The 15,288-nt window shown below is 51.7% G+C and overlaps 2 protein-coding genes across 2 annotated transcripts; one reads left to right on the forward strand and one right to left on the reverse strand.

Moving 5' to 3' along the window:
- Positions 1-10: 10 nt before the first annotated feature.
- Positions 11-6,673, reverse strand: TGME49_254000 (hypothetical protein). Its single transcript, XM_018781036.1, has 2 exons — positions 490-6,673; positions 11-29 (listed from the first exon to the last, which is right to left on the reverse strand). The coding sequence occupies exon 1, from the start codon at positions 3,454-3,456 to the stop codon at positions 2,026-2,028; it is 1,431 nt and encodes a 476-aa protein (XP_018638155.1). The 5' UTR covers positions 3,457-6,673; the 3' UTR covers positions 11-29; positions 490-2,025.
- On the forward strand, positions 6,070-15,281 carry TGME49_254010 (serine carboxypeptidase s28 protein). Its single transcript, XM_002369415.2, has 10 exons — positions 6,070-7,756; positions 7,957-8,084; positions 8,500-8,617; positions 9,523-9,725; positions 10,430-10,540; positions 11,237-11,465; positions 11,811-11,878; positions 12,501-12,588; positions 13,057-13,247; positions 13,674-15,281. The coding sequence occupies exons 1-10, from the start codon at positions 6,880-6,882 to the stop codon at positions 13,875-13,877; spliced, it is 2,217 nt and encodes a 738-aa protein (XP_002369456.1). The 5' UTR covers positions 6,070-6,879; the 3' UTR covers positions 13,878-15,281.
- Positions 15,282-15,288: the final 7 nt, after the last annotated feature.

Here is a 15,288-nt window from a genome sequence, read left to right on the forward strand (position 1 = left end):
AAGGAGTTCCACTGTTCTCCCGCCTTTGTCTCAAGAGTGAACAACAGAGCACGGCACACTGCGATGTCGGCGTGGAAAAGTGCGTTTGGCGACGTTTTCCACATGTACGTTTGATAGTGAGCGTTCACCACCGCACAGCCGGAGGTGCAAGCGCCGCTGCCCAGTGATTTCTGTTTGTTGCGTATCCTTTCTTCCGTTTCTGTGATTCTGGTTAGTAACGTTGGACACCGGGGGACTAGCGTTCTTCGCCGTTGTGTGTCTCACCCCCCCTCAGTCCCGTGTGCCCCTGGTGCGTCAATGTGGAATCAAAGAATCGACATGTTTTCGACAACGGAGATAAACGCTTGTGCGACTCGACAGCGCTGGAACTGCTGGTGTATCAGGAGTAAATAGTCTTGCGCGTTCTCTCGACCCTGCACAAAGTGAGGTCTGTTTGCCCAAAACATCCGTCTTCTCCAGTGCCCCTCGCTCTCGAGGGTTGCTGCGCACCGTAAAGAGTTCCCTTGGAACGCTGGCGCCAGCTGCAAGCGTTCGAGTTTTCGGCGTCCTGCGGTCACGCATGTTTTCGTGGAAGCTAGACACTCCTTGACTTGATGTCTGCAGAGCACCGCTTCGGCCTCTGCACAAGACAAATGCGGCTGAGCACGGACACAGAGGTGCGTTCACGCCGACACGCCATGAAGAACAGACGAGGCGAAAGGCGTTTCGACACAGAACCGCACTGCGAAAAAAACACTCTTTGACAATCTCTGATGAGGCCAACTCGATTTCCAGAAACGGCAAATGGCAACCGAACGTGCGACCCCTTTAGTTTGTCCTGGCGATTCTCTGTACCGAATTTCAAGTGGCCACCGCTAACACACTGACACGGGTGTCACCTAAAAAAACGAAGGGGGGCAGCTTATCAAAACGACGGCATTGCCCTGTTCGTATCAACAAAACACGTAGGCCTATATGCATCCTTGAACTCTTCAGTTGTCTCGTCTCCGACTCGTATTTTTCTGACACGGACCGCGTTTCCACGCGCGGTCAAATGGGGACTCGCGGACTTTAGGTTTTCCGTGGTCCTTGAAGCCGCGCGGCTCTGTCGCCAGAGCTTTCCGCCGAAGACGCGGCGCGCCATTGTATGTTCTAGTTCTATAGAGGAAGCCTCCTGTTGACGACTTTTCTCGACATAATCCTAGCGAGAAGCCGGAAGCAGCGTCAAGAAATGTGGGCCTCACCATCGAGTGACAGGGACCGCTCGGAGAATACCTTCCCATGATGGTGATGAAAATGGTAACCTTTCAACTTTTGCGTTTCGCGCTAAACCGAACCTGGTCGAATGTTTGGCTGTTAACTGCCCTTCTCGGCCGTGGTGCCTGCACATTCTCCTCTGCTCTTTGCCTCCTAAGTTCACCGCTTCTCGATATCCGCAACCACCCCCTGCGTGGAGGCCAATTGAGAGGCGAAACTGCTCTCGCGTAAGGTCAGTTCAAGCTATGGGACAGCGTACGCGAGTTTCCTCCCCACTAAGCTTACGTCTACAAAACTGAAGCTGAGGCGAACTCTTCTGTCGTGCCTCTCGAACGAGTGTACGTCTTCACTCTGCACAATACCACACCTCTGAACTCGCACTGTTTCCCGGTATCTTGTCCCAGGGTCCACCGCGAAGTTCTCTGTCTCTCAGTCCCCCGATTGCCTCTCTCCAATGACGTCTCGCGGCATGAAATGTGGTTCACGTGTCTGGCCGTTGTTCAACTAGCGTATCGCTTTCTTCGCGTCGGCTTCTGATAGCCTCTTCAGCTTCATCACAAGCGGCAGACTCCACTGCATGCGTTAATTTCTCTACTTTCCTCGACGGGGTTTCGATCTCAACAGGGTGACACGGAGAGAAGCAAACGTAGCGCCGAACACAGAGAGACCACAAGGGAGTGCACTGGGTCCAGCGCGCGTTCTTTACCGGCACTGCCTCCTGGAAGGCTTGGATTCCTGCCTCAGCTTCCCGTGCTTCACGACCGACCAGCAGTCGCTCGCATCCCCGGTCTACGACCCTCGCTTGCCGTTGCTCATGAAATTCAGCATTTCAATCGCTTCCTCAGGAGACATGCCCGGATGTTCTGCAAGCAGCTGTGTGATGTATTTCATTTTCTCGGATCCCGAGCTTCCTCCACTTCTCAGCAGGGCAAAGTCGTCCTCGTCCTCAGACGCATGCGAGCGTTCCTTCGCATCCTTTCGCTGCGACTTTCTCTCTCGCGTCTGGCTCCTTGGCCTTCCCACCTCGCCTGCGTTGCCTGCGTTGCCCGCGTCGCCTGCCTCCGCCGTCTTTGTCTCGCCTGTCTTTTTGCTGGCTTTCTCTTCGGAGTCTCCAGCTAGCGCCTTCTGGGTCTCCTCGCTCCCCTCGTCTCCTTTCTTCGCGCCCGACCTCTCGATCTGCCTACGGTCCAGGAAGTTCTTCGCAGCGCCTGGTGCCGACCTGCCGTCGCGGTCGTCTGCGCGGAGAGCGCGCGCGTCCTCGTCAGACTCTTCTACGTCTTCTTCGTCTGACTGAGAGCCGCTGTTCTGCCTGCGACTCTCTTTGCTTCCCCTGCGTACCCTCGACCGACTTCGCCCATCCAGGAGACTGGCGAAACTCGTCTTCTTCACAGGAAATCCATTCAACTGGCCATCCCGGAGAGCGTTGCGGCGCTGCTGCGCCAGCAGGTCTTCGCGCTCGCTCCTCAAAATTGACAAGTCCGCCTTCTGCTTCCCCGTCAGCTGGCCCTCGCCGCGTTCGGCCGCCTCCTCGACATCCTCCAGAACCGTCAGCCTCTCCTCCACCTCTCGGAGGCGCGACGCAATCGCTGCCTTCTCCCGCGCAACTTCCTCCCGCGCGAGGCGCTTCTGCTTCTCCTGGCTGTGCCTCTTCAACCAGCTGTACGCCTCGCCGATCGACAGAAACAGAACCGACGCGACCAGCGTATTCGCTGCATGTTGAGAAACTCGGCTCCACATGCCCGGCCGCCGCTCTTGCGCCGACCGGTCGACTGGCCGGGCGGCTCCTGACCCAGAGACGCCCACCCCAGGCGTCACCCCCAGCTGCGGAGCGCCCCCCGCGACCGCTTGCAGGCCGCCGACGTTCAGGTCGTAGACTTTACCGTCCTTGGTTTCGAGGCGCAGCACCACCCGTTTGATGTCCCCGATCTGGTTCGGAGGCGGCGGCGCCATGCAGGCGGCGAAACTCGCGTTCGGGAGGAAGGAAGTTGGCGACCGAGACGGAGGTGACAGCGACGGTGGGGCCGGCGAGCATGCGAGCGCGAGGGCGACGAGCAGAAAGGAACCAGAGAGCCTTCTGCCGACAGAAGCGGTGGACGGCCGAGAGGGACGCGACGCAGGCCTGGCCATCACGACGCAGAAGGCGCGCGATCTTGGAAGAGAAGCGAGGCCGCGAAGGCCGGAGGCAGACGGATGCGACGCATGCACAGAGACGACCTTCATTTTCGTGGGTCAGAGACGGAAGGTTTCTCCAGAGAGCGTGTCAAGAAGGGAAGGAAGAAAGACGGATGCGTCGACAGAGAAAGACAACCGAAAGAGAGGAAGAAGCGACAACGCAGGGGGAGGGAAACGATCCTTTGCAAACGGGGTAAACTCGGTTTCCACTGCCTGGCAACCAGAGAGAGGAAGAAACGCGGGACCGCTGACACGGGTAACAAAGGCGAAAAGTCTCTGGGTTGGGAGAGAGCGAGCGTTTTAGGAAACGAGCGCCTCGAGAGAAAAAGTTGGAGACACAACTTTGACACGAAACCCCACACGCGTCGTAGGAGATGCCTAGGGCTCAAGGACGCTTGTGGGAGAAAGGTCAAAAAACGTAGATGCACCCGACACCGATAACACAGAAAAATAGCAAGGGTCACTCCGTTCGTCACGAAAGCGATTGAAGAGGCGAATTCACTGTCCTTCGCTGGGTGACAGATCAGAACGGCAACGCGCTCTCGCTCTCTCTGTACACGCGCAGACACTGAGTTTCCTAGTAGCCTACCACAGAGCGATTCACTGAAATTGCGTCCTTCGCTCTCAGGCAGACAAGTTAGGGAAACGCGAGAATGGGCAAGAACTCGCAGTCACCAGAACGCTGGAGTTCTTTGACACCTCACAGAACGAGAGAGAGTGCGTCGATCACGGTAAGGGAAGACGAAAGAAAGCAGTCGTTCTCTGTGTCGCTCTTTCTACAGAGAGAGAGGCCTTCCCTCGACATCTCACGCAGGTCGTGACTAAAATGTAAAGAGATAGACACCTCTGTGAAGACTCATGCAAAAAACGGGCAAACACGGTTGAGACTACGAGTTTCCGACAGTCAAAGAACCATCACGGCCTACGTGCACCAAGGCATTTCAGAGGAGTCGAAGTCACTCGCATTCTGTGGGCGTGACTTCCCTTGAAAAGAAAAAAGACGAGCAGAAAAGATGCCATGTCACTAAACGGTGGAGACCTGCGGCGGCTCTCCGGAACCTCCAGGGCGTCAGCGACGGAACCCTCGGTGGGTCCGTCCTCCTTCCATTCTTTTTATCCGATTCTCTTTCTCGCAACCCCCGAGGCTGTCGAGGTCCTGCGTCCTTCAGTTCGGAGAGGCGAGCCTTCAGAAACGGAGGAACAGGAATACACCGTACACAACGAAGTGTGATTCGCTCTCGCTGAGCCTCTCTATGGGGTAGGAAGTCGGTCGCGCAACATGCGTCGGCAGTGTCGCTGATTCCGCGCGGCGTCCGGACCCATGTTCCTTCTTACTTCTGTTCCGGAGCAAGAAAGAAAGAAAACCTCTTGGAAACGAAGCAAACGAAAGAAAAAGCTGTCGACTGCTGCCCGCAGCCACTCGCATCCGCGGGCAACGCAATTTGAGTCCGTTCACGACCCGTCACTCGCGGAGACTTTTTCTTGCAGGAAAGAGCGACTATCCATGAAAAAGTTGGGGAATTGACGTACTGTACACAGGCCTTTCTCCAGAAGAAGAAGAATTACAATTCACCTCCAAGATGAAACAGCAGGCGCGCGGAAGCCAAGCCGCGCCACAGTCCGGCAAACCTCACCACATACCGGCAAGCCGCGCTCGCCAACAGCAGAAGCGAGACGTGGCGACGAGGATTCGAGAAATGGAACGAAATCCGCGACGGCTGCGCGCCTAGTTGAAGGGAAATCCGGATCGAGTCCTCCGTCTTGTGAAACGTTTTCCGGAATGCAAAGGGAAGGAAAATCTGCGGTCGAACAGCGAGAAAAAATCGGCCGTCGCCTCGGCGCGGGAACCTGCGCTCCCTTGAACGCGGGAGAGGGGTCAAGCGCGCGCGAGAGGAAGCGGCTGTTCTTGCGTAAAATCACGTTTTCGGAACCTCTGGTGATGTAGTTTGCAACTCTACAGTGGTGTGCAGCGGATTCAGAGTTTACAGAGAGGTTTCGCTCGGAGTGGAAAGGCGGCAAACGGCGCTTCACACAGGGGGAGACGGCAGCCCGACAGTCTCAACCTCCCACACCCTGACGCGAGATCACAAGTCACGGTTTCCTGCTTGGGAAAGGAGAGTAAAACAGAGGGAAAAGGCATTTCTTGCCGTCTCTTCGAGCGTTAAAAAGCGAGAGAGACAGATACAGCGACGAGAAACCGCGCGTCTGTCTCCACAAATCCCCGAGTTCCTACGCGTCCTCCCTTGGCTAGCTCGTCGCACGCTCACCTGTCTCGCCCGCCTCCCATGAGCAGCCTACGTGGTTTCCTGCGAAAAAATACACGGAGATCGGCAGAGAGAGACTGCACATATAGGGTAAGAGAGAGGGCGAAAGAGAGAATAAAAGAGAAATTGAGAACTCCTTTTCTCTGCGAAGGAAGCGGTGTGTGTTGCATCGGCAGATGTGAGGGGAACGGGGAAAATGGGAGAAAGCAGCTGGGCGTTATGACACTGTCAAAAGGTTGTCTTTCTCTACTTGTCTTTCGTGTGTCTCTGATCAAGATATAAGTAGTGTAAGCCTGCATTGCAAAGGAGCGATAAGCACTGTCGAAAACGCGTCTCTGTCGCTTATGTGAGGAGGGTGAGGGCGACGCCCGTTCTTCACCCTGCGTTGCAGGAAACTCCTCTCTGAGAGAAACCCTCGAGTTTCCTTCTCTCGCTGCAGATTCGTGACCGTTCGTGCATGTCGTCGAAAGCGGCTTCTTCCGGGGTTTCTCTGGCCACTGCGAGGAAGAAAAATCTGCAGTCGATGCGCAGCGCCTGCTCTCGAAGCGCTCGTCCGGTGCCCGACTGACACGAGAGAAACCGTGAAGTCCCAGCGTTCTGCGAAACATCTGCTGTCCAGATCTGTCGACAGTCAACGGAAGAACCAGAAGAAGAAAACGAGGAAGTCGAAGCGAAGAGAAAACAAGACAGAAGAAGAGAAAGAAGAAAGAATAAGGAAGAAGACGCGATTAAGAAAACCGAAGGATCGTTGTTTGACGTTTGCGTTTCCTTCGCCTTCGGTCTGTGGGTGGCATCAACGAAGACGGCTTCTTCAAGAGAAGAGAAGAAACGAAAAAGGCATGCGTCAGGATTGAGAACGCCCTACTTTCTCTTTCTTCTTCTCGGATAATGGTCTCTTTCTTTCCACTTCCCGTTCCGTCCCCTGCGTCGCTCGACTTCAAGCAAATGCATCTGAAACTCCAACAAGTTGCGCACATGTGACCGCACACGTATACATGCACACACACGTACCCATTTATATATATATATATATAAATATTTATATATTTATAAATATATATATATATGTATGTGTGTACGTGAGTACTCGAGTACTTCGATGTATGTACGCAGACCGTTGTGCAAGTTGAGTTGTCGAGGAAAGGGAGACTAAGAGAGAAGAAAGAAGAACTCAGGCGCTGGCCAAGAAGGCGCGAAGCCAGCAACGATGGCTGTTTCCCGTTGTCGTTCTGCCTCGAACCCAGGGAGACGCTCCGGCGTCTGCCGCTCCGCTCGCCTTCCTCTCCGTCTGCTGTTCACTTGTACATGCGTTTTCGCGTCTCTGTTCTTCGCGGCGAATCCAGTGGAAGCTACAGGGTGGTTCTTCCGCTTCCTCCCCATCCAACGCGAAGAGCACTTGCGTCTCGAAGGCCTCAAGGCGTCAGGGACTCCGCCCCAAGCAGGCCGTCACACGCGAGAAGAAGAGAGCGCGAGAGCGAGAGGAGAAGAAAAGGAGAGAGACAGAGAAGCAAGCGCAAGCGAGGGAGGAGAGAAGCGGAGAGATGGCGGAGACGGCGGCTTGAGAGTGATTCAAGAGAAGGAAACAGGACGAGGAAGTGACGAGCGCTCCGAGGAAGGACGCAGCTCCTCGAACCTTCTGCCCGGTTTTCTGAGGCGCTTCCTTCCCTCTCCGAGCTTCCAGTCAGGCCAGGTGAATTTGTCTACCGACCAAGAAAGGAGGCTCGAGACAGACACAGACACGAACGAGGCAGGAGACCGCGAGCGCCGCGAACAGTGGGGAGGCGAAGGAAGCAGAAGCAGAGAAGCCGACAGAGGAGAACTCGAGGTTCAGGAAGGGTGGTTTCTCCAGCCCTTGGATCACGGCAACCCCCTCGTGTTCAACAGGCTCGGCCATGACGCATGGCGACAGAAGTTTTACCGCGCAAAACGGAAGCGGCGGTCTTCAAAGGAAGAAGAGAGCACCGAAGTTGCAGGCCATGCAAAAACAGAAAGGCAGAACGACTCTCTGACAGATGATGCCATTCGACCGATCTTCGTTTACATCGGCGGAGAGGGACCTCTGTCTTCCCTCGAAGTCAGACAAGGTAAGCGAAGTGAAGCCCATCACCAGCGAGGCACACACACACATATCTACAAATATATATATATATATATATAATATATATATATATGTACATGTATAATATATATAGGTGCGTGTATGGATGGATGGATTTGTATCTGAGAGGGAGTATATGTCGTGTGTCTGGATTGAACATTTGAGTTTTTCCATGGTGTTTCGCAGGCCTCTTGGCAGAGATGGGCGACATTTTCGGTGCGTCTCTGTACGCCCTCGAGCATCGATACTACGGAGACTCTCACCCGCGCCCGGACTCGAGTGTCGTCAATCTTCAGTGGCTTACATCTCACCAGGTTTGTGTTCTCTTTCGACGTCTCTTTCTCCCTCGTCTCTCCTTTCTTCGCTCTCTTCTCCTTCTTCTCTCACTGCGCTGTGTCCCGGCCATCGTTTCGGGGGCTTCTCCATCTTCCGCCTTCGCGGCGCTTCTTCGGCGCTCTTTTCTCTGTCTTCTTTCCCTCACGCTTCGGTCCCAGTCTGTAATGTTCAGCTTGTCGTGTTCTCACTTTTTCTTTCCACCTCTCTCTTTCTTCTCTCTCGCCGGTAGCTCCTTTTCGCTGTGTCCGCTGTGCATGCATCGCGGTCAAGAACTCCAAACAGCTTCGGTAGCCTCTCAAACTTCGTCGCAGCTGCTGCGTCTCGCCTCAATGACCTCCTTATCTGGCGATGTCTCGGCAGATTCCTCAAGTGCCTCTCTATTTCTGTCGGTAGGCTCTCGGTGATCTGGCTGCCTTCGTCGCCCATGTGAAGCAGCAAGAAGCGGAAGAGCATCCGCAGGACCTCGCCCCTGAAGACGTCCCCGTCGTTGTCTTTGGATGCTCCTATCCAGGTCGGCTCCAACACACACGTAAATACACGCAGCCTTTGCACATATATATATATATATATATATATATATTGATGCATATATTCATACCATATATATATATATATATATATATATATATATATATATATATATTTACGTGCGTTTATATATATGCATATATTTGTATGAATATGCATACAGAGACAAATTCACGTACATATATGGTAATATATATATGTACGTATATATATATATATATATATATTTATATCCCTGTCATGTACACTCATGTTTCTGTGTGTTTCTGAGCGAATGCATTTTAGATGCAGTGCGGTAAGGCAACAACGTGAAACGTCGTGGACCCTCCCAAAGAATGGTTTCTGCAAGCATTTGAAGAAATGCCTGTGTGGTTGCCGGTGATGTCTTGCGCATGCTTGCGTGGAGACCGTCTTCTCTCTGAGCTTTCACTCAGTGTAAAGCGCTGTATAATATGCAGGGTCGAGGGGCGGGAAGGTGCATTTCTGCGTTTGACGGAGAAGGACGTTTTGTTCTTCTTCTCCATTCACTTCTCTCACCATGCTAAGGTCGACGACGCTTCCATGTTGACCTCTCATGCCTGCACAAGTACATATCGGCTGCATAGAGACAGATAGGTAGATTGATAGATGGATAGATCGGTAGAGAGATAGAAAGAGTACTCAAATGCTTAGAAATATCACGGCATACACGTATATGGATCTGGATGCATGTGAATGAAAGGACGAAGATATACACTCGTGCATATACCTACTAGACGCGTCTCGTCAGTCTTTTCAGCAGGTGCTGCATGCATGATGGTGCATCTCAACCGTAGAAATGAGAGTCTTGTCGGTTTCGTGTGCCTCTCGCGGCCACCGCTCAAACTCTATTCTCCCCTGTGCATCCAGGCTCGCTGGCGGCGTACGCGCGCGCAAAGTATCCAGCGTCAATTCTCGGGGCTGTTTCTTCTTCATCGCCTGTCGAGGCCTCGGCTTTATTTCAAGCGTTTGATCGCGTTGTTCAGCGCGTCTTGCCCGCTGCATGCACTGCAAAGGTCAAGGCAGCGACGGCGGTCGTCGAACGGCGGCTCTTCTCCGGCGAAGAAGAAGCTGTGAGAAGACATCGTTTCGCTCATCATGTTTTGAGAGTGCGAGCGAACTCCGCTTGTCTGGAGATTCCGTTGTCTTACATTTACGTGGTGCCTGCAAATGGGGAAACAGCCGGACTTTATGAATCACCGTCACTTCTCAAGTCTCTGCATCTGCATGGTGCATGCAAATGTGAGAGTTGAGACTCACGGATGGGCGCTCTCGTGACGCGCTTCTGTTCCGCAGGATTAATGCGTCTCAAACACTCTGTTCGAACAGGTTGTAGCCCATGCCTAGGGTGTAGCCAACGTGAAACAACCTTCAAGGCGTAGGATATTGAAGTCATACACTTCTCGCCGTAAAACGCTTCGACAGAGACGCGCATGTCTCTCTCTACGTCTACAACTTTATCTATAGATACTACTCCAGTTATACAATCCTCGTGTCGTGTGAAGTAAAATACACAAGAATACTAAAGAAGCTGTTGTAGCATGCATATGTGTATAACAGAATAGCTAAAATGTATACGTACATGTATGTCTATATTCGTATGTATGAATGTATATATATATATATATATATATATCGACATAGGTGTATGTGCCAGAATACCTGCAGTCGCGTAACTGCATATAAGTATGTTGGATAACAAAATACATGCATATATATATATATATGCATATATTATCTAAAATACTGTTCTGCAACTTCTCTGTGCTTTGTTCAGGTTAAAGTTGCCGCGAAGTTTGGCTGTGGTGCCGACGTTCCCATGAAGACGCACGATCAACGTGTGGCGCTTCTGTATGTCATTGCAGACGCCATCGCCGAATCGGTGCAGGTCCGTGGAGAGAAAAAGGAGTTTTTGAGTTTTTCAGCAGTGCTTTTTGGTTATTTTAATTTATCCACGCCTGTTTCCTCCTTTTCATCCGTTGGTTCTGTCCCACCGAGTTCTTTCCATCTCTTGCTTCATGGCTTTTCTTTTCCTGTGCTGTTCTTTGTTGAGCTCTTGTTTCCCCTCCTGTTCTTCTTTCTTCTCTTGTGTGTCCTTTTCTTTCTGTCCGTGCTCCGCTTTCAGGTCTTGTTTTTTCTTTCGTTTCTTTGTCATGGGTGCTCCGGTCTGTTCGATTCTGGGAGTGCCTGTTCACGGCGGTTACTGTTCGGACCGATGACGAAGCGAAAGGGTGTCGAGGGAATGAGCACAAATGCTCAGGCAGTAAACGGGAGAGAAGAGAGAGAGTACAGGATTGCTTGTCGCATACTCACCTGCCTACCGTTTTGCGCCGTCTATCTCTGTGTGCATTTCTACATGCATGCAAATCTGTCGAGTGTGTTGATGAAGGGGGTACATAGCGTCGCGCTGAATTGCAGAGACAAACATGTCGATCCCTCGACGAAGGAATGACTGTATAGATCGAATACCAGATGTCAATATGGATGCAGACACATATGAGTAGGTCGTCGTACTTCGGTTTTGGATGGAAGAACTCGCTGTGTGACGTCTTCAGTGCTGGCGCGTTTCCATGGGTTGGTGCAGTACAATCGCCAGCCGACGCGTCCGTGGATAGAGGAAGTCTGCGCTTGCTTCTCTGAGACGGCGAGCGAGAGAGAAGAGACACATGACAACAAGGGGGACAAACGCGAGAAGCGCGACAACGAAGAAGACCTCGTTAACGCGTTGGCAAAGGCTGTCCAGCTCATGCTGGCGAAACTGAAGATGACCTGCAAAGACTCCAACTTACTGCAGCTGACAGATACTCGTCTAGGTGAGGACGGGGGATCCCGAGTGTTCTACTTTCTTTTTCACTCTGGGCTCTCCGTTCTGCTCTCTGTCTCCCTCTCTGGTGCAGTGTCGTTCTCTCTTCGTTTCTGGACTTCCTCGGTCGTCTTTGTCGCTTCCTTTCTGTTTGGGGTAAGGGTCACTGGGAGGTCTTTCGTGCAGCGGGCAACTTTCAGTTCCTCTCAGTTCGTTGTTAGCCAGTGTCAGTGCTCCTCCTTGGACAGTCGTTGTCGGCGCACATGCTTCGCGCTTCTGTTTTTCGTCGGTATCTTATGTTCATGTGTACATTCATTTGTCTCGAACTTCCTCCCCCTGTGTCGTCTTTTCACAGGGCCTCAAGCCTCGGCGAGCGCGCGCCTCTGGACTTGGCAAAGCTGTGCCGAGTACGGTTACTGGCAAGTAAGGAACCGTTTAAGCCACTTGTCTGTATCTGAATCGATGCATGCATCTTTTCACATATCTTTACATGTGCATCTGAGTATGAATGTGTGTATATACATTTCAGGATGCAGACCCCCGACCCTACAAGCATACATGTAGATATCTTATATATGCATATATACACATAATTATATGTGTATATATGTATAGATATATATATGTACATGTACTTGTTTGTATGCTACTTGGAGGGGATACTCCATCTGTCTGTACGTCTGGTTGGGCATGTATGTCTGTTCCGGTCTGCTTCAAATGTATCTACAGCTACGTAGATAGATACAGATAGGGAGACCGATAGATACAGATAGAGAGATAGAGAGATAGATACGTATAGATACATATAGATGGAAATATAGATAGATGGAAATATAGATTGATAGATTGATTGAGAGAGAGAGATACAGATAGAAATATAGATAGATACGGATAGATAGACACAGATAAATAGATAGGCATCTAGATAGATTGATGGATAGTTAGATCGATGTAGTGACTGATACGTAGTGTTGCATTCCTGCCTCATACAGTCAGTGCGTGCATCTGTTTTTCATGATATGGTGAGTTTTGCGTTCAATTTCAGGTGGCTTACAAGGACAGCGTGCGGTCGCATCTGATTGACCTGGACTGGCACATGCGCATGTGCAACGCGCTCTTTCCTCTTCCCTCCGGTGAGTCTTTTGAAGAGCAGACACAAAGGCAGGAAACGCGAGAACTTGTCAAATGCAAAGGAAGCGGTTTAGGAGAAGAGAGTCTGTTTGCCCTCTTCTGTTGCGACGCGCTCTCGTTACACCCCTCGGACACTGCTGTTGCGGTGAAAAAGTAGAAAAACATAATTTCGAAAGTAGACAGTCGTGTGTATTGGGAGCGAATCCTTGTAGGTCAGAAAATACAAATGTAAGTAGGTGATAAAAACTCCTGTCCCTGAATGGATGCACATTTCATTCTCAGGTCGTTCACGCGTCGTGTGTTTGTGGATCTCACGCGCGGCCTTCGAGGCGAATGCAAACAAGAAGAGTGCTCTGAGCAGCAGAAGGGAGAGATGTTGTTTTTTTTCTACAGCTTTCTTTTGTCCCTATTTCCGAGCTGGGAATGCTAACTTTTTTTCGTCGCATTTGTGTTCTTGCGTCTTTCTTCAGGAAGCAAATTCAGCACGGACGTCGTCGCCGAGACGAATGTTTGGTCAGGAGACAAGCTGGTGGCTGGCGTCGGAGCGGCCACGAACATCCACTTCACAAATGGAGAAAACGATCCGTGGGCGCCACTGTCGGTTACAGAAGTTTCTCCCGTTGTCGTTGATCGTCAGGGATTGTCTTCCTTCACCATACAGGTAAGGCCTGCTTCGCCAGGTACAAAGTTCCAAGGACATGCTTCGACAGTTGCGAATGCACGTACGTGGAGAAATGCACAAATGCGTGTGCATGTCCATGCATCTAGACCTAAATATGCGGGTTTGGTGAACTGCGCAGTCGTTTGTGGGTCAAAGGTGTATGCGGTTGGATCTGTTCGATCTTTCAAGCCTGTTTCCTGAAGGGGGGCGAATCAAACGACGAGTCGAGTCACGGATGCCCGTTGGCCGAAACGCCTGTTTGGGGATGAGATCCTGAGCTCCTCTGCGCATGCAACATAGCGAAGCTCATCCTGTTTGGAAAGGACAATGCAGCCCTCTAGCGGACGCGACAGGAGACCTAGACAAACGTGGATCGTCGTAAGACGCCGTGCGACACAGACCAAAGTGACTGCTGTGGGTGTGCAGGACGGTAGCCACTGTAACGACTTTTACGCCTATGGAGGAACGGAGCCGGTGGCAGTGACAGAGGCGAAGGCACGTATCCAAAATGCCATTCGCGCTTGGCTGGAAGATTTTCGAGAGAGACGCGAGCAGCAAAAACGAAAAGTAGACCCGCCGCTAACAAAGACATTTTCTGCAACCTCCGTGGGGGGGGACAGCGAGCTCTGACGGGTGTTGCCTTTCCCAAAAGCCACTGGCCTTTGCGAGTGGAAGCCAGCGAAGCTCGAGAACGGAGAAACGCGTCCTTCGCGCTCTCGCACTTGTCTCGGCTCTCGAACTCACGAGAAAGATCCGCGCACAGGTCAAACACGAGGCTCTCGAGAACTCTGCGGCGTCCTAGGCAAGGCTCTCCGGCAGGTGCAGCATGCAGGGCGCCTGTGTCTGGATCGGAGTGTTTGCGGGAGTTCTCAGTTGCTTCTATAGGAGAGCGCGAGAAGCTAGATTCGAAGATGCCCGGGAGATAGGGCGATCTGAGGTTCAGATTTTTCAGTGCGTCTTTCACTTTGGCATTCGTGGAGACAGGCTTTTCCTTCCCGTCGATCTATGCACCCTTTCGGGGGAGCGTCTGTGTCACTTCGCGTCCCTTGTCGAGGGCTTCCTTCCACTCGAAAAAATGGCATGCTTTTACACCACATTGACTTCGCTGAAGACAGCCGTAAATGTTGAGTGAGTATCATATCCTGCGGGCTTCACGTTTGCCTGGGTTCTTCGGCCGCTAGAACTTCTGAGTGAAAGAGAAACGGTTCCCCTTCCTCTGCGTAGAGCAACCGAACTCAGACTTCGACTCGTGAGCATGTAGCACGTCAACAGGTATATGCGGCTGTACTGAGTAGATGCGTCGAACCACTCACACACGGAACCGTACGTTTTTCGGTACACTAGTCCTTGTGTGGGGCACTTTAAAAAGCGATTTGAATGTGTACATATCAATGAGTATTTCTTTGTCGACAGTTGAGCTTATGCGTACGTCTGTGTATCGACGAGAACATGACTTGTGTCGATTTGCAGGCAGCAAGGACTGGATTTTTCCGGCGTTCAGTCATCCACTTAACCCACTGGAGGCTTGCGTCTCCTCTAGCAACTGTCTTCTGTGTCTCAAAACTGTTACAACGAGTCTGACTCGGTCGTGTTGTTCGTATGCAAACAAATTGACCTGCATGCAGAGCGAAAGTTCGTGTCTGCAGCTTCTTCCAGAATCGATTCGCCTAGCCAACGGCGGACTGTGAAATCTTCGAGTGGTGTACAGTTGCGGAGCCACAAATCAAGTGGAGGGAGAGGTTCTGTCGCCAGCCAGGTTTTGTCTTGTGCACAAGTGACAGTGACATTCGAAATTTACAGCCATGCCCTGCCACCACCAGGGTCGCACCTGGCAGATTCGTGTTTCTAGCCGCTTGCTAAGCACAGAATCTGGTACCCCAAAGAAAGCAGGCATTTCTGTGTCCCCTCCGGTCTGTTTCTTCCGTGGATAATTCGAGCAACATGACTTTCCGTGTTTTCTGCTTGTAGTCGAGACGCGTCGGTGAGTATATTACTGTTCGATAAATAAATAAATAAATAAGTCTTTCAGATGTCTTGGAAT

This window comes from Toxoplasma gondii, chromosome III (genome assembly GCF_000006565.2).
Source record: "Toxoplasma gondii ME49 chromosome III, whole genome shotgun sequence".
Taxonomy (NCBI): Eukaryota; Apicomplexa; class Conoidasida; order Eucoccidiorida; family Sarcocystidae; genus Toxoplasma; species Toxoplasma gondii.